At 44.8% G+C, this 25781-nt stretch overlaps 1 protein-coding gene across 1 annotated transcript in view; it reads right to left on the bottom strand.

Annotated features, from left to right (window-relative positions):
• LOC146073984 (solute carrier family 45 member 3-like) overlaps positions 1-25781 on the bottom strand; it is a 44050-nt gene that overhangs the window by 5711 nt on the left and 12558 nt on the right. The window contains exons 2-3 of the mRNA XM_083181623.1: positions 18518-18802; positions 4950-5777 (exon numbers count right to left, since the gene is read on the bottom strand). Coding sequence (XP_083037749.1) covers positions 4950-5777; positions 18518-18665 — 976 coding nt within the window. The 5' untranslated portion in view covers positions 18666-18802. The remainder of the gene's footprint in view (positions 1-4949; positions 5778-18517; positions 18803-25781) is intronic.

The following is a 25781-nucleotide window of genomic DNA, read 5'->3' as shown; positions in this document are numbered from 1 at the left end:
TTCAACCTACTGCCCACCCCATACTGCCACCAATACCCACTTTCCAACCCCTTAAGGCATACTACTTGCCTAACATTCTGGAATGACGGCGAGGGTCCTCCCAGCCCTCTGGGAAGGTGAGCATATGCCCTGCTTTCCCTGTAGGCCCCCCTTTGCCACCCGCAACAGAGTACAAAGGAGGGGGCAGCAAAGTAGGGGAATATGCCCCAAGGGAAAGTATGAAGTGTAAGTCTTAGGGGGAAATGTAATAGGATGAGCGATTCAGAAAGTGAGAGATTTGGTAAGAAATCTCCAGGGTTTTTTTTAAAGCGGCAATCATTTACACTGCAAAAACAATCTGGTTTTGCAGTGTAAATGATTGCCACTTTAAAAAAAAAAAAAACAACTGGAGAATTCTTACCAAATCGCTCACTTTCTGATTCTCTCATACTATTAAATTTCACTGTTAGAGTTTCCACAGCAGCCAGCTGCATTAAGTACAACAAGGATCCTCATAGAAATCATTGATATTTTGATAGGCAGACTTAATGGCGCCCGCCCGCCCCCCCCCCCCCCAGATTCCAGCGCCCTAGGCAGCTGCCTAATGGTAGAGCCGGCCCTGCATTCAACCAGTGGGGACGCGTATCAGATCGGAAAGTATTTGGCCAAAAACATACCAATTTACATACAATCGGTCAAGATTGTATCAAAATTGGGTAGATCGGGGCCAAATGTGTGTATCCTACATAACTTTGCAGTTACAGGGATAGCTAGAAAGTTAGGTTAACGCCAAGTATATTGGGGGCCCAATTTTGGCCCTGAGCGGCCCCTTATCTTTTTATAGGACTAGTATTTTTTCTTTGCCCTTTAAACAAACAATATATATTTGCTATTCTTTAGGAACCATAACTATCTTTCCATTGTGCACCAAGCATTACAGGATGTTACCATGTCCTATGGTTCTAAATAAGTGTAGGAAAGATTTCTTCTGCACCACACAGAGCCAGCTGCACATTCTCCTCCCCGATTAAGTGCACAGCTATCCCAACAATGTCCGCACACATATACGATCAGCTAATAAAACCTCTGCAGCTTATACAGTTAGAGAGATGTCATATCTACAGATCGGAGACCGATATAAGCTCAACATATGCTTGACTAATATCAGATCACTTACAGCCTAGAAAAACGCAGGAACATCAGAAATACCCAAACGGTGCCATATCGAAAGCCTTACAGTATGATCAATGCCACGCGGCTCTGTATAAAATCCATTCTTGTCTGCTTCCTGTAATCGTACTGGAGATCTCCCGGGTATGCGGTTGTAAGGTCGACATGCAATAGGTCAAACGCTAAAGGTCGATATAGCTTAGGTCGACACCTGAAATGGGTTGAAACAGATGGTCGACACAAGAATTAGGTCGACATGGGTTTTTGCAGGCGGTATTTCACGGCCTACCATCCACTAGGGGGTGGAGAGAGAATAGCATAGTAGCCTTGAAGCATGGCGGGAGCAGCGAGCCATGCGAGAGGACACGGTGCACCGATACGGTGTCCATGCCGACATTCGTGCATAAAAAGAAAAACCAGTGTCGACCTTGCCATTGTCGACCTAATGCTTGTGTCGACATTCCATCCATGTCGACTTATATTCCGGTGTCGACCTACGCCATGTCGACATTTGGTTGGACAACCCAATGATCCGTACCCATCTCCCGGACTCCTGACCAGTCTCCAGGGTCCCCCAGAAAGTGGCTCTACATGCCCCTACACAACCCAACTGGGCCGCCTGCACGGGCCTTGCTAAAAGTCAGAAGTATAATCCAATCATATCACTTAAGGTGGCCATACATCAGAAAGATATTGTACCCAATCATACAATCTCAATTGATTGTAAGATGGATTGTATGCAGATTGTGTGCACATCTTGTGTACACAAATCATACAATCAATCATCAGATGGATTGTATGACTGATTGTATGATGGATTGTGTGTAGATTGTGTGTCCAAAAACCACCAAGGACTGCCGGGGATTTCAAGGGAAATTGTACACAATCATGAGCGCAATCAATCTTAAGATCGATCTTTCTGATGTATGGCCAGCTTGAGGGCCTGGTTCAGGTTAATTCGCAAAGCACATTTGGTTTGCTAATGGACAAAACCATGTGCACTGCAGGTGGGGCAGATGTAACATGTGCAGAGAGAGAGAGAGTTCGATTTGGGCGAGTCATTTGGGTGTTTCTGTGCAAAAAATACTGGCTGCTTTATTTTTACACTGCAAAATAGATATCAGTTTGAAGTACACACCCCATCCAAATCTAACTCTCTCCGCACAGGTTCCATCTGCCCCACCTGCAGTGCGCATTGTTTTGTCAATAAGCAAACTAAATGCGCTTCTGCGAATTAACTTGAATCACCCCCTAAATGCGACTTCCCCCACTTATCTGTATACAAGAGAGCAAGGGCTCCTACATTAACTCTTTAAATGCCAACGTTGCTGTGCAAAATATCTGCTAAAAATGCCACAGGACTATTTTTGGGGAGGCGCAATATATAAACAACCTTCCATTAAGTGACTTCAGATCATCTGCCGGCAATAACTAAAGTGATTCACATTCCTCGACTGCGGCCCTGGCATTTCCAGTGGATATTGTGCACATCTATCACAGCGAGGTTGGCACTCAAAGGGTTAAACTGTGTAGCCAGAGCACTACATCGGACCGGAAAGCAAAGGAGCGGACAGGTCCAGAGCCTCCACCAGGTAACTCTAGCTTGCCAATGGCCCTTATTCAGAACTGATCGCGGTACAAATTTGTTCTCAAAATGGGCAAAACCATGTGCACTGCAGGTGGGGCAGATGTAACATGCGCAGAGACAATTAGATTTGGGTGGGGTGTGCTGAAACTGAAATTTAAAATGCAGTGTAAAAATAATGCAGCCAGTATTTACCCTGCACAGAAACAAAATAACTCACACAACTCTAACTCTCTCTGCACATGTTACATCTGCCCCACCTGCAGTGCACATGGTTTTGCCCATCTTGAGAATAAATTTGTACTGAGATCAGATCTGAATAAGGGCCAATGTATAGTGGGTGCCAAGAACTTGTGCCGGCTCCAGAGTGAATAGGGGCGGTGGGGTACTACCTAGAGAGCGGGATACAAGAAGGGACTATGCGGCCTCCTCCTCCTCACTGAAGAATGGATCTCTTCTTTAAATAACACTAGTTATAAAGTATCATTTTATCCCGTAATGGTATCTAATCCGTGCCAGTATTAAGTGGGTACAGAGTGCTGCTCATTTGGCTTTTATATATAGACTGCAAGGACCGGAGTGGGTCACAGGTCCACAGCTGTTCTGTTTATAGCACATACATATAAATACTGCAGCCAAAGATAATCTATGTCACAGGGAGGGGATCGTATGGTTAATTAATGGTCATTTAAGACCAACATGTGAACTAGGAGGAACGGCTAAAGGACAAGTAACCGTTCTTGTTTTTTTTTTTTGTAAGGCAGGGTGGATATACAACAACATACTTTAAGGCAGTACGGACGGTGTAATGGTTAGCATTACTGCCTCACAGCGCTGAGGTCATGGGTTCAATTCCCACCATAGCCCTAACTGTGCGGAGTTTGTATATTCTCCCCGTGCTTGTGTGGGTTTCCTCTGGGTACTCCGGTTTCCTCCCACAATCCAAAAATATACTGTAAATTGGCTCCCAACAAAATTAACGTTAGAATGTCTGTGTGTGCGTGTACATGTGGTAGGGAACAGAGATTGTCAGCTCCCCTGGGGCAGGGACTGATGTGAATGTTCAAACATTCTTTGTAATGCGCTGTTTATGCGCTATGTAAATAACTGGTAATAAATAATAAGGCCAAGTGAAGCCTAAACAGTGTGTCATTCTTGGATATAAAATAAAGGTACAAATAGCGGGACATTTAAAGTTAATGCCACACTGGACATTTAAAAGGTTTTAAATATTGTTCTTATGGATAATATATTCAAATAAGTGAAGTGTTCTTCATACCAGGGTGTGTTTTACAATAATGTGGAGTGCAGGGGGGGGGGGGGATTTGCTAAGCACATATATAAGTGTTATCATATCTTGCGGCTCCCGGAGTCAAAACAAACCATTACACAGTTAAGCCCGCCCCCCAGCCGGGGGACGGGCTTAACGCTTATGGTTTATGCCGGTGCCCAGGTGCAGGGAGATCAGTAATGGCAATCCCTGGGGATTACAGAGAGTACATAGCCGGAAATATTCCGGGGTGACCAGTGCCATCCGTACAGCTAGCCCCGGAAAATTTCAGGGTGAACCACTGAAGGGGTTAACGGAACAGTTCTAGACTCTCCCATGCTATCTGTCACGTAGCTTTGCTGAATATAAGGCTGATACTATCATCACTCTGGGGCTATGATGGAACCTTAGAACAGAAATCCTTTGTGTACAGCCTGGCAGAGCCACACATTGGGGCATGGTCAGCGATGCCACTACAAGCATAAACAGGCACGTTATGTACTTTTATCCAAGTCTTGTCACATTAGCTGTAAGATTTTGACAGGGGGTTTCGGAATATTATTAACAGTTTCATTCTATAGCGCACACATATTCCGCAGCGTTTTACAGTGCTTTGTAAGTGGAGCTTATTCCCTACCACAAGTGCACACACAAACAGACATTCTACGGTCGATTTTGTTGGGAGCCAATTAACCTACCAGTATATTTTTGAATTGTGGGAGGAAACCGGAGTACCCGGAGTAAACCAACAGTTAGGGCCATGGTGGGAATCGAACCCAAGACCTCAGTGATGCGAGGCGGTAATGCTAACCATTACACCGTCCGTACTGCCCCTATGTTCTGCAGAGTACATTGGAGCAGAGCTGTAGCAGGACATTTTATCTTGTACTGTACATGGAATTGCACTAGATAGGTCAGTGGTAATATTGTGTCATTGTGCATTACCTTCATCGTAGCGGATCCTCGATTCGGTCCCAGGAGCTGCGCTCGGAATCCCTTTGTACAATCCTTCTCCAACAAAATCTGTATAGAACAGCATGAAAGACATAACGGCCATCCAGCTGCACAACTGGGCGGCACACAGCTGTCTCATGACAGCCGGGATGCGGCAGTAACTGTGATATATTCTGGGCGTGATGGACCAGCAGAGGCTCAGTAGGCAGAACACTGGGTTGCATTTCCAAGAGCGGAGTTTTAATTTTGGTATACAACATCCCCTGGTGAAGGACTTGGACGTCACTGAAGGTTTGAGGTCCACGATCGGTTGTTGCCCGTGGTTGCAATGTTCTTCCACTGTCTTCATAGTAACAAGGACACTTATTACAAATATGAGAGTTAGCATTATAAATAGGCAGTCGTCTTGACCACCGAGGTAAAAGGACACGTACGTGTAATTCCAGTTGACGGAGGTCAGTAGATATCCGATACAACCCCCGATGCTGATCATGAATGAGAACATGGCGAAGGCCTGGCTACAGCCTTCGTCGTCATGGTAGAGGTCAGACAACAGGGCCTCCAGCGGGGTAAAACAGACCTGTACGCAACAGTCTAACAGTCCCACCCCGAAAATGAGGAAAAAAATATGAACGCGGTTCCCACCGTATGAGAAGTAGGAAGCCAAGGAGTCTGCGTGTGGAATGATGAAGAGTGAAACGAGGACACCAAGAGATAGCAGCCAGATGAACGGGCGTCTCCGGCCATAGTTGCTTTGGCAATTGTCACTAGCAGATCCAATTAGTGGTACGAGGATAAGCCCTAGAACTGGTCCGATACCTGCCAAAAAAATAAGACGTAAAAGAAGATATAACATATTGTGCACTGTAAAGATCTTCATAAAGTTATTCAAATTGCCCATCAAATCTCGGTCTGTGCCAGTGGAGCAGAAAGCCCCGGTCTGGGAAGTTTTGTAATATAATGGGGTGCAATCAATGCTTTCTACGAACTTCATTTTTGTAAGGATGCTTGATACTGTCCCCAGTCCACATATACCCACAAGTAACGCAACCTGTGCATTTTACGCATCCTACCTTGGCTGTGCCAAAGAAAGGAATAGTGCCTTGTTTATCAAAATCGGTAATGTCACTATGGACTAAGAAATCTCGGAGGTTGCGCCCCCGAGAATAACTGGTGACAAGTTTTTTGTCTGACAGACCAGGGAGTTCACTATCTGAAGAGACTATTGGCCAATATGTTTTAATGGCCCCATATGCCAGGCTACTACCGGTGTTAAATCGATTGGCCCAAAAAATTCTGTTGTTGTTATTCTTTTTATCTTTATTTTTAAGGGTTTTAGCCCGAGGAATTTTTAATACTCTATTTTTAGTGGCCAAGAGTGCATTATGGTCATAACCCCTATCTAGGAACTTTTGGATCATGATATCCAACTGTCTATTTAAATCGTGATCATCGCTACAGATCCGACGGACCCGCAACATCTGGGAATATGGTAATCCTTTTGCTACAGATGCTGGATGGAAACTATTTGGGGATAATAACATATTCCTGTCTGTCGGTTTGACAAAGAGTGATGTACTCAAACAACCATCCTTAACAGAAATGCGCACATCCAAGAAATCGATAGAGCTACAAGAATGGTTACATGTGAGCTTGATGGGACTAGCACTGGCATTCTGTCGATTTATCACATCAAGGAGGGCCTCTTCTGTGCCTTTCCACAATAAAATCATATCATCGATATATCGTGAATAATATACGATGTTGTCACTAACCGATGTATCGGTAAAAAAAATGTCCCTTTCAACAGCCATCATGTAGGCGTTCGCATACGATGGGGCCACTGAGGACCCCATCGCACACCCAGAGACTTGAAGAAAAAAATCGATTATCAAAAAAGAAATAGTTTTTGGTTAAAACCATTTCTAAAAGGTCACAGAAGAAGCTCACCTCAGGTCCAGAGTACAATGAATCACTGGAAATTAACTGGCGTGTGGCAGCTATCCCTTCTACATGGGGGATACTTGTATATAGTGCATTAACATCAATGCTGCAAAGTATACAATTAGATGGAATCATGGGTAAAGAATTCAATGAGGTGAGTAATGCAGTAGTATCTTTCAATGAAAAGGCAGAGCCTTGAACAACCGGCTGTAAATACACGTCCAAATATGCAGACACGGTCTGGAACAGTGACCCCCTGGCAGAAATAATAGGTCTACCAGGGGGGTGCTCCAGCCGCTTGTGCACCTTCGGAAGCGTATATAACAGTGGTTTGCGTGGGAAGTCACATGTCAATAAAGCTTTCACTTTTTTGTTAATCACCCCAGAATCAACAGCTGCTGACAAATATGTATCCAACTCTCTTTTAAAAACGGGAGTTGGATCGGCGGACAAAGATTTATAAGTTGTAGAATCAGCGAGTTGACGCTGTATCTCCAACTTATAATCGGATAAATCTTGTATAACAATCGAGCCGCCTTTGTCTGCGGCTCGAATAACTATGTCACGCCTATTGCTGAGGGATTTTAAAGCAGAAAATTCATCCTTGTTCAAATTAGGATGTCGTGAGACAATGACCTCATCCAACGGATCAATGGAAGATTCCACCATGCGTACAAAGGTTTTAATTGAATTATTAAGTGAGGGAGGATCAAACTTAGACTTAGGGGCCAATTTGGACAGTTCTACAGGCAGACGTTCCACTGATGGAGTAGTGTCCCGAGATCCATAATATTCCTGGAGTTTTAATTGCCTGTTCAATTTGAACGTCTCTGTTTTCCAAAGGAAAGGATCAAATCTCGTAGTAGGGACAAATGTCAATCCTCGCTGTAGAACATCTTTCTCGATCTGGGTCAAAGGTGTAGAGGACAGGTTGAAGATCACTTCTTGTTCACAGGGGGTTTGCGAGCCCTGGATGCGTTTCCACTGTCCTCCCCTCCGACAGGGTCCCCGTCTCCGGCCACTTGTGCTCGGGTACGTACCGCTAAAGGGATCACTCTCTTTTTATTTGAGGCACCCCTGCGGCGTTGATCCATCTCGCTGGCAGAGTCAGCAGATTCTACAGAGGATCCAGAATGCGGTCCTCTTCTGGCTCTGCGTCGATTCCTAAAACGATTGGAATTCCCATGACTCGCATTACCAGTTAACCATCCATAAACGTTCTGTGACTCATAGTCATTTTTTACTTTACTGAATTTCTCTCTTTTGTATTTGAGTAAGTCCCGTTTATAGATATCAAGTTGGGCCTGTAATTTCTCAAGCCATTTTTCAGAGGGATCGCTAGCCAAAGTGTTCTTATGTGTGCCCTCAAAGCTCACAATCTTCTCCTTAGTGGCGTTAAGCTCTCTCGTGGATTCTTCCACCACCAGCAGGAGGAACGGGGACTGTGTTCTCGTTTCCCTGGGATTCATTCCCTGGTTTGTGGCTGTCGACACACTCTCTGTCTACACAATGGACAACACGTTTGAGAGAGTGACGCTGGATGCAGCTGATTCGCACTCTTATTCTGATTTGGACGCAGACAAAATTATATTTAAAGACAAAGTGTTCTCAGCCCCAGAAAACACTTCTGCAGCGGATCTGTATCATGAGCTGATTAAGCTCAGGAAACGTGAACTTGATTTTTACTACCACGCCGCTACACTGTCGGAATACTTTACTGAGAAGAAAATCCCGAGAGGGTTCCGCATTGCCAACATCCCTACAATCGGGAGGCACAATGTTCAATTCTGCAGGAAATGGTGTGCCATTTTAAATAAATGCTCGTTTAACTTGCTCCTGCTGGTGGTGGAAGAATCCACGAGAGAGCTTAACGCCACTAAGGAGAAGATTGTGAGCTTTGAGGGCACACATAAGAACACTTTGGCTAGCGATCCCTCTGAAAAATGGCTTGAGAAATTACAGGCCCAACTTGATATCTATAAACGGGACTTACTCAAATACAAAAGAGAGAAATTCAGTAAAGTAAAAAATGACTATGAGTCACAGAACGTTTATGGATGGTTAACTGGTAATGCGAGTCATGGGAATTCCAATCGTTTTAGGAATCGACGCAGAGCCAGAAGAGGACCGCATTCTGGATCCTCTGTAGAATCTGCTGACTCTGCCAGCGAGATGGATCAACGCCGCAGGGGTGCCTCAAATAAAAAGAGAGTGATCCCTTTAGCGGTACGTACCCGAGCACAAGTGGCCGGAGACGGGGACCCTGTCGGAGGGGAGGACAGTGGAAACGCATCCAGGGCTCGCAAACCCCCTGTGAACAAGAAGTGATCTTCAACCTGTCCTCTACACCTTTGACCCAGATCGAGAAAGATGTTCTACAGCGAGGATTGACATTTGTCCCTACTACGAGATTTGATCCTTTCCTTTGGAAAACAGAGACGTTCAAATTGAACAGGCAATTAAAACTCCAGGAATATTATGGATCTCGGGACACTACTCCATCAGTGGAACGTCTGCCTGTAGAACTGTCCAAATTGGCCCCTAAGTCTAAGTTTGATCCTCCCTCACTTAATAATTCAATTAAAACCTTTGTACGCATGGTGGAATCTTCCATTGATCCGTTGGATGAGGTCATTGTCTCACGACATCCTAATTTGAACAAGGATGAATTTTCTGCTTTAAAATCCCTCAGCAATAGGCGTGACATAGTTATTCGAGCCGCAGACAAAGGCGGCTCGATTGTTATACAAGATTTATCCGATTATAAGTTGGAGATACAGCGTCAACTCGCTGATTCTACAACTTATAAATCTTTGTCCGCCGATCCAACTCCCGTTTTTAAAAGAGAGTTGGATACATATTTGTCAGCAGCTGTTGATTCTGGGGTGATTAACAAAAAAGTGAAAGCTTTATTGACATGTGACTTCCCACGCAAACCACTGTTATATACGCTTCCGAAGGTGCACAAGCGGCTGGAGCACCCCCCTGGTAGACCTATTATTTCTGCCAGGGGGTCACTGTTCCAGACCGTGTCTGCATATTTGGACGTGTATTTACAGCCGGTTGTTCAAGGCTCTGCCTTTTCATTGAAAGATACTACTGCATTACTCACCTCATTGAATTCTTTACCCATGATTCCATCTAATTGTATACTTTGCAGCATTGATGTTAATGCACTATATACAAGTATCCCCCATGTAGAAGGGATAGCTGCCACACGCCAGTTAATTTCCAGTGATTCATTGTACTCTGGACCTGAGGTGAGCTTCTTCTGTGACCTTTTAGAAATGGTTTTAACCAAAAACTATTTCTTTTTTGATAATCGATTTTTTCTTCAAGTCTCTGGGTGTGCGATGGGGTCCTCAGTGGCCCCATCGTATGCGAACGCCTACATGATGGCTGTTGAAAGGGACATTTTTTTTACCGATACATCGGTTAGTGACAACATCGTATATTATTCACGATATATCGATGATATGATTTTATTGTGGAAAGGCACAGAAGAGGCCCTCCTTGATGTGATAAATCGACAGAATGCCAGTGCTAGTCCCATCAAGCTCACATGTAACCATTCTTGTAGCTCTATCGATTTCTTGGATGTGCGCATTTCTGTTAAGGATGGTTGTTTGAGTACATCACTCTTTGTCAAACCGACAGACAGGAATATGTTATTATCCCCAAATAGTTTCCATCCAGCATCTGTAGCAAAAGGATTACCATATTCCCAGATGTTGCGGGTCCGTCGGATCTGTAGCGATGATCACGATTTAAATAGACAGTTGGATATCATGATCCAAAAGTTCCTAGATAGGGGTTATGACCATAATGCACTCTTGGCCACTAAAAATAGAGTATTAAAAATTCCTCGGGCTAAAACCCTTAAAAATAAAGATAAAAAGAATAACAACAACAGAATTTTTTGGGCCAATCGATTTAACACCGGTAGTAGCCTGGCATATGGGGCCATTAAAACATATTGGCCAATAGTCTCTTCAGATAGTGAACTCCCTGGTCTGTCAGACAAAAAACTTGTCACCAGTTATTCTCGGGGGCGCAACCTCCGAGATTTCTTAGTCCATAGTGACATTACCGATTTTGATAAACAAGGCACTATTCCTTTCTTTGGCACAGCCAAGGTAGGATGCGTAAAATGCACAGGTTGCGTTACTTGTGGGTATATGTGGACTGGGGACAGTATCAAGCATCCTTACAAAAATGAAGTTTTTTCCATCAAGCACAGACTCACCTGTTCCACTAAATATGTGGTTTACGTTTTGGTTTGCCCGTGTGGTAAATTTTATGTCGGCAAAACCGACTGCCAATTTAAGACACGGATGGCGCAACACAGGCAAGCCTTACGTACAGCTGTGCTCACTGGCAGTAGTGAACAGCCTGTCGCCAGGCATTATGCACTAATGGGGCATTCACCTACTGCTTTCAAACACAAAATAATAGACCACATCCCTCCACTCGTTAGAGGTGGTAACAGATCCCAGATTCTTCTGCAGAGGGAGGCAGAGTGGATCTTTAAGTTGGATTCACTCAGCCCTAAGGGGTTAAATGAAACCCTGGGCTTAAGCTGCTTTTTATGATTGCGCTGGTTGTAATTGTGCTTTCTACAAAGTGCTCTTATAATTATGCTTTTTTAACGCTAATATGCTTTAGTTATTGTTCCTTATTGGATGATATTATGTGTTTCTTTATGAACTTAGTATTCTTGCATCTTGATTATACATATTGTTTATATTCTGACAGCCGCATAAAGTTTGTTTTAATCTGGTGACGGGCACTGGGTGACGTCATCAAAGTGGGCCGTGACCGGCGTGCTGCCGCGCGGCGCAGACAGGAAACGTGGTGATGGGGAACACATAAAACGGTGAGTTATTTTTGTATGCATTGCCCTGATGAAAAAGAGTAAACCTCTTTGAAACGTTGGCATCTACGCTGTGTGTCTGACTGTTTCTTTGTCCGAGTGCCGCCGTACCCCTGCTGCTACCTGTGGAGGTCCTACACTCCTTATTAACGGAAGGCAACGGACGCAGTTTACCTGTATTAGTGAGTGCCAGAACCCATCGACATATATATATATATATATATCTCTCTCTCTAGTGTCCGTTTGTGTCTCCGAAACACTGCCATCTGTTGGAGGCAATCACAAGGTAGCCAAATAGCTTTCGAAGCATTTGCTTCGAGCGGGCTTACTAGTATTCAATATTAGAATTGCTATACAGAATTGATGTGCAGCTGTAACAGGTACAGTAGACACATTAAAAATGCTAACATTCATTATGCCGACATGGTCAAAGTGTAGGGGCTGTTGGGAGTTATGTATATGCTAGTGTAGGGACAGTTGGGAGTTATGTATATGCTAGAGTAGGGACTGTTGGGAGTTATGTATATGCTAGTGTAGGGACAGTTGGGAGTTATGTATATGCTAGTGTAGGGACAGTTGGGAGTTATGTATATGCTAGAGTAGGGACTGTTGGGAGTTATGTATATGCTAGCCTAGGGACTTGCAGAGAACTGGGGTCCCTTGATGTACAGTAGGTTAGATGTTTTTACTAAAATATGACAGCTGGTACCATGTAAGATGTGTAAATCCGCATACATCGCTGCATTCATTATTAATTGGTGCTATTACATTTATCTCACACGCATAAACTCGTGCAGGTAATGTGTTTTTTGTTTCAGTATCTCAATATTCATATATTTGAGCATTGTGACCCATTCTAATAAAATGTAATTTTGCTACTACACAATCTCACCTTTATTTCCTCTCATAATTGGGCCCCCCTCTCTCTCTTCTGTGCCGGAGGCCCCGTGCCAAAAAGGCGCACTCCATGTTCTGCCAAAAAAGCTATGTGTTTTATTATAAAAAAGTTTATTATATATTCTTTTACATCATGAGAATTTTGTTTTATATTGAGACATTTTTCAAATAATGGGGTGGAGTGGGGTATGTTTATGTATAGATACTGGGCTTCAGCTTGATTATACACATACATACATACATACATACACAACTGGTGTGGTAAAGGAGAGCTGTGAGTGAAATGTGAAGAGAAGTGGGCTTTGACAACAGGAGGGAAGAGGGCCCTACTCGGAGGAGCTTACAATCTAGTAGGAAGGGGAGACAGACAGATTACAAGAGGTGCAAGCGAGGGGGTGGTGGTTAGATAGCAGGATGTAAACAGGCAAGGGGTCGGAGAACCAGCTGGTTTATGCAGTGGAAGGGGACGCTTTGATGAATAGGTGAGTTTTCAGTGCCCGTTTGAAGCTTTGCAAGGTCGGGGAGAGTCTAATGGAGCGAGGGAGTGCGTTCCACTGAAGGGGTGCAGCACAGGCAAAGTCCTGTACTCTAGCATGGGAAGCAGTGATCAGGGTGGAGGAGAGACGACAGTCGTCAGCTGACCGTAGAGGGCGGGAGGGTGTATGAATGGAGATGAGGTTAGAGATATATGGAGCAATGGAATTAGAGATGGCCCTGTATGTGAGTGTGAGGTGTTTGAAGAGGATTCTGTAGGGGAATGGGAGCCAGTGCAGATTTTGTTGAAGGGGAGTGGCAGAATTAGAGCGGCGGGAGAGGAAGATAAGCCTGGCTGCAGCATTGAGGACAGATTGGAGAGGAGCCAGTTGGGATCGAGCGAGGCCGGTGAGGAGAACATTGCAGTAGTCGAGCCGTGAGATGACTAATGAGTGGATGATCAGCTTAGTTGCACTCTGTGAGAGAAAGGGCCTGATGCGAGCAATGTTGCGTAACTGGAACCGGCAAGAATGGGCCAGGGCTTGGATGTGGGGTGCAAAGGAGAGGGAGGAGTCAAGAGTGACACCCAGGCAGCGGAGTTGGGGAACAGGGGAGATGATGGTGTTGTTAACAGTGATAGAGATATTAGTAGGGGGCATAGCTCTGGGTGGGGGAAAGATAATAAGTTCGGTTTTGTCCATATTCAGCTTCAGAAATCGCTCAGACATCCAGGTAGAGATGGCAGCGAGGCAGTTGGAAACTTGAGAGAAAACAGTGGGGGACAGATCAGGAGAGAGGAGAGGTAGATTTGGGTGTCATCTGCATAGAGGTGATATTGGAAGCCAAAGGAGTTAATGAGTGCACCCAGAGAGGAGGTGTACAGAGAGAACAGAAGGGGGCCAAGGACGGAACCCTGAGGGACCCCGACAGGAAGGATAGAAGGTGGTGAGGTAGAGCCAGAAGCAGAGACTGAGAAGGAACGGTTGGTGAGGTAAGAGGTAAACCATTCAAGGACAGTGCCAGAGAGGCCAATGTTTTGGAGTGTGTGGAGGAGGAGAGGGTGATCCACAGTGTCAAAGGCAGCAGATAGGTCCAAAAGGATAAGCAGGGAGAAGTGACCCTTGGATTTGGCTGACAGCAGGTCATTGGTGACTTTCACTAGGGCAGTCTCAGTGGAGTGAAGTGGGCGAAAGCCAGATTGAAGGGGATCTAGGATGGAGTGGTCAGACAGGTAGCTGGTGAGACGCCTGTAAACCAGACGTTCTAGTATTTTAGAGGCAAATGGGAGAAGAGAGATAGGGCGGTAGCTTGTGGGAGATAATGGGTCCAGGTTAGGTTTTTTAAGAATAGGCGAGACCAGAGCATGTTTGAAGGGTGAGGGAAAGATGCCAGAAGAAAGTGATAGGTTAAAGAGGTGAGCAAGGTGGGAGCAGCCAGTGGGGGAGAGGGAACTGAGGAGACGGGAGGGGAGAGGGTCCAAGGGACAGGTAGAGGGGGGAGAGGATGAGATGAGGGAGCGGACTTCCTCAGCTGTAGTAGGGCAGAAGGATGACAGAGTGGGGTAGTTGGTAGGGGAGGATGATTGGGGTGGGTGGGCAGCAGAGGGGGTATGGAAGGAGATATCATGTCGGATTACCTCAATTTTAGAGAGGAAGAAGGAGGCAAAGTCAGTGGCAGTGAGGGATGAAGGGAGGAGGGGTGGTGCAGGGCGAAGTAGAGTGTTGAAAGTATCAAAGAGACGTAGCATTCCCTAATAGCAAAACTGTGGCAAGGCATGATGGGACTTGTAGTTTCACAACAGCTGCAGGGCCATAGTTTGGACATGTCTACTCTTTGCAGTATAAATTGGGAATATTAGTGGAAAAAGCTTACTGACATTAAACATATATCTCTACTGCCCCATTTAACTCTGCTGCAGAACAGTACTTTGTCTGCAGAACATTGCTCCTGAGCATGATAACTGTAACCACTATCTATGCAGTATACATTGGGATCATCAGTGGAAAATACATACTGGCAATAACCTCTATCTTTACTGCCCCATTTAACTCTGCTGCAGACTAGCACTGTATAAAATAGCACACAGGCAGCTGCACTACTCAACAGCGCTGCAGAACATTGCACCTACCAAATTGCACATAGGCGGCAATCTATACTGATAAAAATAGTTCTCACTCAGATTGTCTGCAGAGCGCAGCATCTACAGGTTACAGCTGTAACAACTGTACTTGCCAAAATGTGAGTTAGATTGTCAAGGTATAGAGGACATTTATTCAGTCTATTTAGACTAAGATAATTAATTGGTAAATTGTTAAATCGATGGTATACTACTTCATAATATAGGGCTCTCCATTACGGATAGACCCCTAAACAGCGTATCATATAACTTATAAGTGCCCAATTATCACCTGCTGATAGCCGCCATATTTGCCTATAAGTGACTATACAGTCTAAATTCATCTGTCAGGGGTACATGGCCCCATCGGCAGTGTAACGTGCATTCTGTTTTGGAGCACAATCCATATATAACATCATACCTCACTGGACTGCCCAATACCTTCAGAACTTGGAAGCCAAGCCGTGAAAGGCCAGGATAGTATCCAGCAGCAAGGGCGGATCCAGGATAAAATGACAGGGGGGGCACCATGATAAAAGAGGGTTTCGGTGGGGGAGGGGCGGTGTTAGTGGTGCCAGTGTACATGCTAAGAGAGCAGCAGAGAGAGGGTGGGAATGGGATTAAAAATAGGCCCTGGTATTTAAAGTATGCAGGCCTACCATGGGTGTAGTTGTGCGCGCGCAGAAGGCACGCTCTGGAAAAGGGGGTGTGGTCACTCAACAGGGGGCGTGTCCTTGAGTGTAGTGTACCACACCATATACAACTTCTACACATTCTGCAACAAAATACTAGGCCCCATTATACTTGCCCCTTGCACATGATGGCAAAGGGAATGAGCAAAAATTCACATAATAACACATGGATTGAGCCAAAATTCACATAATGTCGAATGGATTGAGCCAAAATTCACATAATGCCACACAGATTAAGCCAAAATTCACAATACGCTTCATAAACAGGGACATTGAGCGCCAAAGGCACGCAATTAAACATTTACACCATAATGTCCATTACACGTTAAGTTACACGCCATTATGTATTATGCCAAACACCATAGTGCCTATTAAAATTATGCTACATAAGTGTTGCTTATCTACATGCTCATTGCCACGGGTTCCATGCTCATTGCCAGAGGTTCCATGCTTGTTGCCAAGGGGGAATACATGCTCGCGGTAAATGGGGGACAGCCGCCAGGCAGAAGTGATAGCCACTGACAGTGGCAGAGCCTGGCTGTATTCAGAGCACTGCAGGTTCCAGCTATTTAAAATAATACCCCTTTCACATCAGAAAATGCATTCCCAGGTTGGCCCCTTTTACACCAGCCTAGTCCCTGCATTTTCTGGTGTGAGGGGGAAAGAAAACCACACCTCCCCCTTTAACCAGTTATCTCATTTAACCGGTTATATCTTTGTAACCAACTTATCCATTTACATGAGACAAGAAGCATATTGAGGAACTTTTGAGTGGGCTTTGAATGATTTTGGTCCCGTGAAACTGGAACGTTTGGTTCCAGAGTAATCTGCCCTCAAAGAACATGAACAGCCTGCGAAATTACATTTAAAAAATAAAAAAAAAGGAGTGATCCGCAATATCTCTGGAACCGATTGACCGATATGGACCAGCCTGGTATCATATTGAAGGCCCAGCGATTTGGAATTGAATGAGATCATCCACAAACTTCTGTGATGCCAGGGGGGGGGGGGGAAACTGGCAGCCATAGGAACTAGGTGGGGGTCAGAATTAACGGGTCCCATATTATCCTATGGGGAAAAAACGTTACAGCTTTGCCAGGCGATATCTCCGGTTCCCAGCGGGTGCACGTGCCCGGTTGCCCCCCACCCCTGAATCCGCCAATGTCCAGCAGTGGTGTGTGGTGGTATGAGGCAGGTGAGACACAGCCTTTCCTGTCATACTAACGTATATGCTGGAGTTTTACGTTTATAAAGTATGGCAAAAATACAAAGAATATATATAAAAATAAAATAATGAAGCACTGTCCTGTTTCAAGTGAGATGCCTCCAAAAACCCATTCCTGAGGTAAACACGTCACACATTACTTTTTCTTTTGACAAAAAGACTTTCGTCAACTTTCACTATCTGGCCCGGTCCACCAATACGGCGCTGCGGCTGTGCCAGCAGGTCCATGGTACAGGCCTCCCGCATCCAGCCGTTGTACAGGACCACCGCCACATACACTACATCACCGTTAAGCGCATGGGGTGCCCATTGGTGCAAGTAGCTGTCACTGGCAGCAGGTGATGGTCCTGAAAAAATTTGACAGCATCCTCCTCTGTCTGAGGCAGCGTAAATAAGCTAATTGATGCAGCCATCTCAATAACTTGAAGCAAATCACTGTAAATCACAGGAAAACACCACCAGCTCTGAGGTACACTTCTTCTCACGACAGAATATCACCTCAGAGTGATTTCTGACAAGATCTGACAGGGGGCGGGAATGACAGGGAGCGGGTAGGGTAAAATCGCATCGCAGGCTACTATAACGTAATGCGATGCGATTTCACTACGTTAGCGTACGTAACATAACTGGGCGCCGTGATAATACAAAAGTATCCAGGGTATCAATCACCCTGCAAGAAGCCAGCCTTCGTATGTACAGCTAAGCGCATGCGCACAGAGTACCATGCACATTAATGTGGATAAAACATGTATCTTGCACCTTTCAACAGCACCTAACCCTATCCCTCCCTGTCGGCCTAATAATTATTTAAGTGTCCTGTCCCCTATCTTTATTTACCGTGTACTTGTCCTAACGAACCGTGTACTTTAGTAAGTCATTATTTTCTTGTTTTTGCTCATTTATGTATTTGTAGGTGCTGCAGAACCCTTGCGGCACCATATACATAAACAAAGTATAATAATAAATACAAGTTAAAATTTCCCCCCTGATAGTAGAGTCTATAGCAAGCCTGGGGCTCTCCAGCTGTTTTAGAACTACACATCCCAACATGCTCTGCCAGAGTTTTAGCATAGTTTAATAGCAAAACTGTGGCCAGGCATGCTGGGACTTCGTAGTTTCACCTCAGCTGGAGAGCGATAGGCACGGCCTATCACGGCCAGGCACGGCCTAGAGAATTACCACCACTACCTCACTAAATGCTGGATCTCATTTCTATATAAGAAAATATAGAGAATGATAAATAATCCGGTTGGTGGTTCACAGCAAAATGACAGAACCAAGTTTATAAAGCAAAAATAACCTAGATATTTGTACCCCAACAATAAAACAACAGCTCACCCAAAACCATGGTCATGTATTGCTCTTCTACTCCAGCTTCCAGGAGTAACGGGGGGACATAGGTGATCCCAGCTGCCACACAGATTTCAAGGCCACACGTCATGAAGTTCAGCAGGACAAGGTGCCACGATAAGCTGCACAGCTCCATGTTTCGGAGCCTCTCTCTCACCAGATATGTAAGAAGTCTGATGATCTTGTTTTCGGCACAGGGTTATCTTGAACAGCAGACTTTAATACCAGCGCCGCCATTTGTTCTCTCCGGGCTGCCATACTTAAAGAAACTTCCTACAAAGTAAAAAAATAAAATAAAATAATTGATTGATAATGTATAAGGAAACCCATGAAATATTTACAATAGGAGAGTAATAAAGATCATTTTAAATAATCTGACTGCATTAATGATCTTTATTTTATACAGAGCTGTAGATGGCACACAGTTTCACAGTAGCCTCACATCAATACTCTGTGCTACTGGAGGACCCTGCTCCTTTCACTATATAAACTCCGCCTGTAGCTTCTAATTGCCTTATTTCCCTCTTCACCGTCCCTGTCAGGTGCAGCCCTGTCCTCACTGACAAATCACTTATTTCCTGATATACTCTGTGCTGCTGGAGAGATTGCTCCTTCCAATATATAACTCTGTCGGGAACAACCTACTGCCTTCATTCCCTTCATCTCACTGCCACTGCCCTTCCTAAAGCCCAGTAACTCCTCAGGGTAAATTTAAGCTTTTTTTTTAAAAAAGGAAAAAGTTATATTGCACACAGGAACCAATCAGATTATGGGCGGGATGTTCTAACATCCGCAGCTATGTTTCGCCCCCCTTCACCGGCCACCACATTCTCAATAATCGCATTTGCTCTAACATATGCGATTATTAACACGATAAGAGCTTTCGATAAGAGCTGTCCCTTGCGATGCGGCTCCGATGCTGGACTTCGGCGCATACACAAAGCACCGTATCCAGCCGCATGCTGGGAGGGATCCGTGACTGATCCCTCACACAGCGCTGCGGTAAGAAGCCCATAGGCTTCTGCAGGGAATCGCCAGCTTTTGCTGGCGATTCCCTCCGCAGCGCTGTCACTGCAGAGGGGGGTTAGAGCATACAGAAATGCGGTAAAAACCCTGATAACTGGGTTTTTACCGCATTTCTGCTTAAAAGAATCTCCCTCTAGGTCTATAATCTTTCTTTTGTATCCTAGAAAATGATAGCCAGAATCTGATTGGTTGTTATGGGCAATATCACCGCTTTTTATTTTTAGAATCTTTAGTAAATTGACACCGTAGTCTGTGGCTTCCTGCTGCCTCCATCTCCCTTCCAACATCATGACACTGCCCCTGTCACATGCAGTCCTGTTGTCACTACGAAATCACACTAACACATCACTCATCTGATATACTCTGTGCTGCTGGGAGACTCTGCTGCTTCCACTATATAACCAATGTGGTGTACACACGGTTCGATTTGGTCTATTTTTCTATTCACATATGCTTACGTAAGAGAAATTGAATGGATATCTGAAATCAAACGCATTCAATCCCGGGTCGATCCTGGTGCGCGGCCCTTCGGCATCGAAATCGAATAGAAAAATAGACTTCGCTGGCAGGACTATACAGTACAGATCTGTACTATATAGTCTAAATCAAATGTGTACATGGCACCATGCGACTCGCTCCAGATCGAATCAGGATTGAATAAACAAGTAAATCTCACGGTGTGTACACTACTTCAGTCTGAAACTACCTGTACCTACTGCCTCCTTTGTGACTGTCTCTGGTCACATACCGAGCTGTCTCCACAAACACTTCATTAATTTCTAATATACTCTGTGCTGCTGGGAGACTCTGCTACTTCCACTATATAACTGAGGGGCAGATTTATTAAGCTCGGTGAAGTGATAAAGTGTCTGGTTTTTATCACCGGCCAATCAGCTCCTACCTGTCATTTTTCAAACCAGGCCTGTAACTTCACAGGTAGGAGCTGATTGGCCGGTGATAAAAACCAGACAGTTTATCACTTCCCCGAGCATAATAAATCTGCCCCTCAGTCTGGAACCAACTACCGCCTCCATTTTCCACATTGTCACATACAGAGCAGTGTTAAGGAACACATCATTAATCTCCTAATATACTCTGTGCTGCTGGGAGACTCTGCTACTTCCACTATATAACTCAGTCTGGAACTAACTACAGCCTCCATTCTCCGCATTTGACTGTCCCTGGTCACATATAGAGCCGTCTGTATGTGACGAGGGACAGTGAATAGGTCAACAACAAATGGTCACGCACAAAGCTGAAGTAAACAAAATGTTAACAAAAGCAAAAGGTCAGCATGGAAATGGCCGCCAAATTAGTTTTTCATGCTTTTTTGGTGCCAATTTGTACAGCTGCAGCATGTCCTTCCTAGTCTGAATTGAACAGACGAGACCCGCAGGAGGTCGTTAAAGATTTGCGGAAGTGTTGAGCACACACACTAGACTAAATAGTAAACCAGACAAGGCCAAACGATGGCCCTCCAGCTGTTATGAAAAGTCCCATCATGCCTGGCCACAGTTCTGCTATTAGGGAATGCTAAACCTGTAGCAAGGCATGCTGGGATGTGTAGTTTCACAACAGGGCTGTCGTTTTGGCCATGCCTGGAGTAAACGATATGGCTTGGAAGGGCCCTAAGTGTCTAGTGTGTATGGGGCTTCTCTTAACAACAATTAATCTTCCCTGACAAGCTCAGTTTGCAGCGGTATCATCATGAGCTCCGTTTACAGGGATTACTGGGGAAGGAATGCTTAGAAGTTCCTGCTTAACAGTCAGGTCTAAAATCCAACCAGATTGCAGGCTGCATAGTGCCGCCGCTGGGGAAGCTGGTGAAAGATCATATTTTTGGTTTTGTTTCATTTATTTTCATGTGTAGCTTAATAAACAGGTCGTAGTATAGAGTACACATCGTGCAGTTGTTATAAGCATGGCGTTTTGTGAAAAGGTCATTGTTATGCTGCCCATACACTTGTGAGATATTGCAAGCAATCATTCGGTTTCAACCACATCTGGCCGATAAATCAAATGATTGTATGCTCAAATGTGTACCATTCGACGCGATGCGCGCGCACGCCGTTCGAAGGTCGGTTCTCAAAGTCTGCACATAATGGCACCATAATAGCACCACCTGGATGTTTCTGCTTCAGGTTAAACAGACAGCACCCTGGCAAGGTTCAGAAGAGCACAGCACTATGGGATCAATTTAAACGGTGGCCAATAGAGGAGCAAGAAAATAAGGGATGTTAAGCAGAACACCGCTATATATGGATCATCCCCTATGCATTATTTCTGGTCATTTATTTACGCCTGGGGCAAAAGGATTTCACATATATTAAGGTAAAAAGGAAGCTATTTCTACAAGGACATCAAAACTTTCATATTAACAACTAAGATTGTGAAAATGCCATTTTCATTAGGTCTTGTGTCTTATGCAAGAAACAAAACCATGTCTGAGGTTGGAATATCTCCCTCTTCCTATGTCATGGGGGTTTTGATAGCAGTAGCCCTGTTTTAGTCACGCTTGGACACAAGCCAGTGCCGCTGCGGGTTGTTACAAGACGTTACAGTATCCCCTTCTCTCCCATTATGTGATTTCTAGTCTGAGCTAATGTATCCTTTGGTACAGAGTAACTGAAGGCCGTATTTGTAACCCATGATGTCAGACCAAAAACCATTTACAAGCAATAAAGAGGAAACCGGAGAGGTCGCCTTGACATGGCTCACTAACATTTAAAGGAGCGTCTCATCATTTCACCTTGCTAGCGCATATATTATTGTAATGCTGAATGTGCATTGGGAAACAATCTGAAGCCTAGAACATCCAGTACAGAGCTGATGTGGACCATGCAGATTCCAGATTTCATCCATCCCTGCCTGGCAATAAGAGTTTCCTGGGATACGATACGATATTAGGACCAATAGCCATATAAACGAACAATGAGGCAGCTGGTACAGATGTGGGCACAGACATCTAATCATCGTTTAATACAAGTAGCATTATACATAACACGTGAGCGACATATGACTCGGTAGCATTGGGGGATCTTTTTTTTGAGACTTGTGCAAAACATAGTGAATAGGACACACAAGCCGCATCTGCAGATTAAAATTATATGCAGAATGTCTGTATTTGGTGTCTGACTGCAGCTGCATACACAATGCTACGTTGCAGTATTTTCCTGGGAAACACTGTAAAGTTCCATTTTGTATGCAGATACATCCGTAGTCACACACAGAATATACATCATAACCGCATATCCTTTTAATCAGCAGAAGCTGCCTGTGTTTCCTGTTCACCTTGTTTTGCATAAAAGATGCATTTTAACAGAAAAAGTAATAAAAAATAAAAAAAAGACATCTGCGCCCCAGCTATGGGGGGGTGCCGGACGGGGTCCCAACAGGCATTTACCCGACATTGGGATCCCGACTTTCAAAACACCGACAGCCGGGTTCCCGACGACCGTCGGCTATTTTCCCTCGTGGGGGTCCACGACCCCCACAGAGGGAGAATAGAATAGGTGGCTTGCACAGCGAGCCCGCAAGGGGCTTATGACGTCGGGCTAATGACTGTCGGGATCCCGACTGTCGGACCCCTATACCACACCCACTATGGGTGTGTTACAAAATTCATACACATGTAACACACAGAATAAAAACCCTACTTTAATTTTATAATCCCAGTTTCTCACAGGTGGTATTACTTTAAAATGCAATTGCCAAGCGCAGCAATATGCAAAGCGGTCCTCAAAGCCGCTCATCTGCTGGTAATACCAGCAGGTGAGCGGGTTTCCCGGCGATGATGCACATACACACTGGGTGGCTTTGAGCTGAAAGACGCTCAAACTTGCTGTTTTGAGCGGCTTTCAGCTGAAAGTCGGCCAGTGTGTGTGGGCCTTTAGGCGTACATTATCCCATGTAGATAATCACCTATTTACTTACTGCCAGTTAGTAAAACATAAATGATAAGTAAACATATTAACGTAGTAATCTGTTAAACAGAAGGATTCTGCCATATTTCCAATGCTCATCACGGTACAGCCACAGCAAAGCAGGCATCCTCCTTATTTAGTCTACAGTGTCAGGCGCCATTGGTTGTATATTATGCAGCTGTGTTTACAGAGAAGATACACGTGAGATGATGTCTCTGCTGTACACAGTGTGCAGCAATAAGTGACGCAAGTGCCAGCTGCTGCAACGGTCTATTGCCCGCATACCAAGAAGTACAAGAGAAAGACACATGGGGAGGGGGGGGGGGGATTTATCACCATCCGCATCTGTAATAATATCCAGAATGCGATAATTTACTACAATGCATGGATGTGTCAATTATCACACGTGGGGGTAGACAGAGCTTGTGGAAAAGCTCTGTCCCTGCGATGGTCCTCTACAGCATTATTGGGGTTTGTTTCACAGGAACTTTACTGCACCGGGATAACAGGCACAACAGGGAGTCCTGTTACCCCGGTGCAGTAAAGTGCCTGTGAAAGCAGGAGCATTGATAAGCGGTCCCTGGGGAGGGGAGTATCATATTTTTTACACAGTGTTCAGCTTGTGCGTCTATCGGACACACATACGGCGGATTTTGCTGTCCCTGCACTGCCAGGATTCGCAGTGAGCCCTGTAAATAACACCAGCTGAAGCTAGCGTTGTTATCACAGGGCTCAAAAAAAAAAAAGGTTGGAACACTTTTTACACAAAAACAAAATAATGTTACTAAATCGGCTCCATAGTGAGATAAAGACCTAGCAAAAGATACAACAGGCAGAGAGAGCATAAGACAGACATAGTTAAGAAGAGAGTGGGCAAGAGAGGAAGAGCGAGAGAGAGCAAGCGAGGCAGGAAGTGAGCCAGCGAGCGAGGCAGGGAGAAAGACATGAAAAGGAGACGGATTGAGTTTTTTATTTTTAGATATATTATCACTTCCTCTGTCATTGCCAGATATTCTTAGTGCCTGAGAAATCAGTACATGATCCCACCTGTACCCCATGTTTTACTGTTTGTAGTAACATCTGTGACACACATTTTTTTTTTAAATATTTGCATAACAGAATAATAGCAACTAAAGAGGACACTCCATGCACATGTAAACGTATGCTTGATATATAGATTGTATATGAACATACATAAGTAATACGCACTTTGTTAGTCCCCACCGTAAGAGTATCACCCTAGAGCTTACAGGACACTAATTCCCCCTCTTAGTATTGGGTAACAGTCAGTGAGGGATGTACCATAATTCAGATTCTAGGAGTTTCACAGGAGAGTGCATGATGGGCTGGAGCAATGAGTGAGGTAAAGGTCACTGCTTTATACAAGACTATTTAAAGGTCCACATCTTACACTAAACTGATAGAGCTCTGTGTGATCCTCTTATGTGACATTTACAGTACTTGATATTGCTATACGCGCTCTTCTCGTCATTTACACTGCAGTTGTACAGCAAAATGCTTTTCATAGTTGTAGTTACAGACACTTGGAACCTACAATGTGTGAGGCAGAAGAAATATGCAGGGTAGAGGGGATTATCAGAGGCAGTGCAGATTCAGTACCGATAAGCAGAGGTCAGCTTAGCGAGCGGCTTACTGTCTCCCCGCCGCCAGACCCGCCCGCATCCCCTCGGTAACATGCGAGGGGAGTGGTCAGAGAACACCTTCCCCTCGCACCAGCGAATGATTTCTCTCCCCTTCAGAAATAAGAGTCAGCCTAAACTGACTTCTTTCCACTGGAGTCCGCTGAAGAGGGGGCGGGCCCTGATGTCATGTGACAGGCATCGGCCTGCCCGAGTTCCCAGGAGAACGCCCAGCACTTTTATGGTGCCGCCCCCCTACTTCACCCGTGTGAATGAGTGTGATACTCATCGAAGGCGTACGAACAGGGGGCCTGCACATGCACAAATACACGCATGCGCAGACACCATCAGAATGGGGATGAATTCAGCCCCGTCCGATCAATCTTGAATCACCCCCAAATTGCTCTGCCCCTGCAGTTTTTGCTTTCTTTATTATTGTAGTCACCTGTGTGTGTGTGTGTGTGTGTGACAGCGGCAATCAGAAATTAGCTATCAAATCCTTATAAAAGGGATCATGCTTGAGGTTTTGGTAGTCCTAATTTTTGGCGAGACCAGGCAGAACAAGCTTCATGGGTCTGCCATGTAAAAATTCTAACACAAATAACAAGCATGTGATAGTAGAATAAAAAAAATGGTAACCCAATATGGCAGAAACTGACATAG

This window comes from Crinia signifera, chromosome 4 (assembly GCF_055691185.1).
Source record: "Crinia signifera chromosome 4, ASM5569118v1, whole genome shotgun sequence".
NCBI classification, from domain to species: domain Eukaryota; kingdom Metazoa; phylum Chordata; class Amphibia; order Anura; family Myobatrachidae; genus Crinia; species Crinia signifera.
The sequence above is the reverse complement of the archived record's forward strand: the minus strand, read 5'-3'. Positions and strand labels throughout refer to the sequence as shown.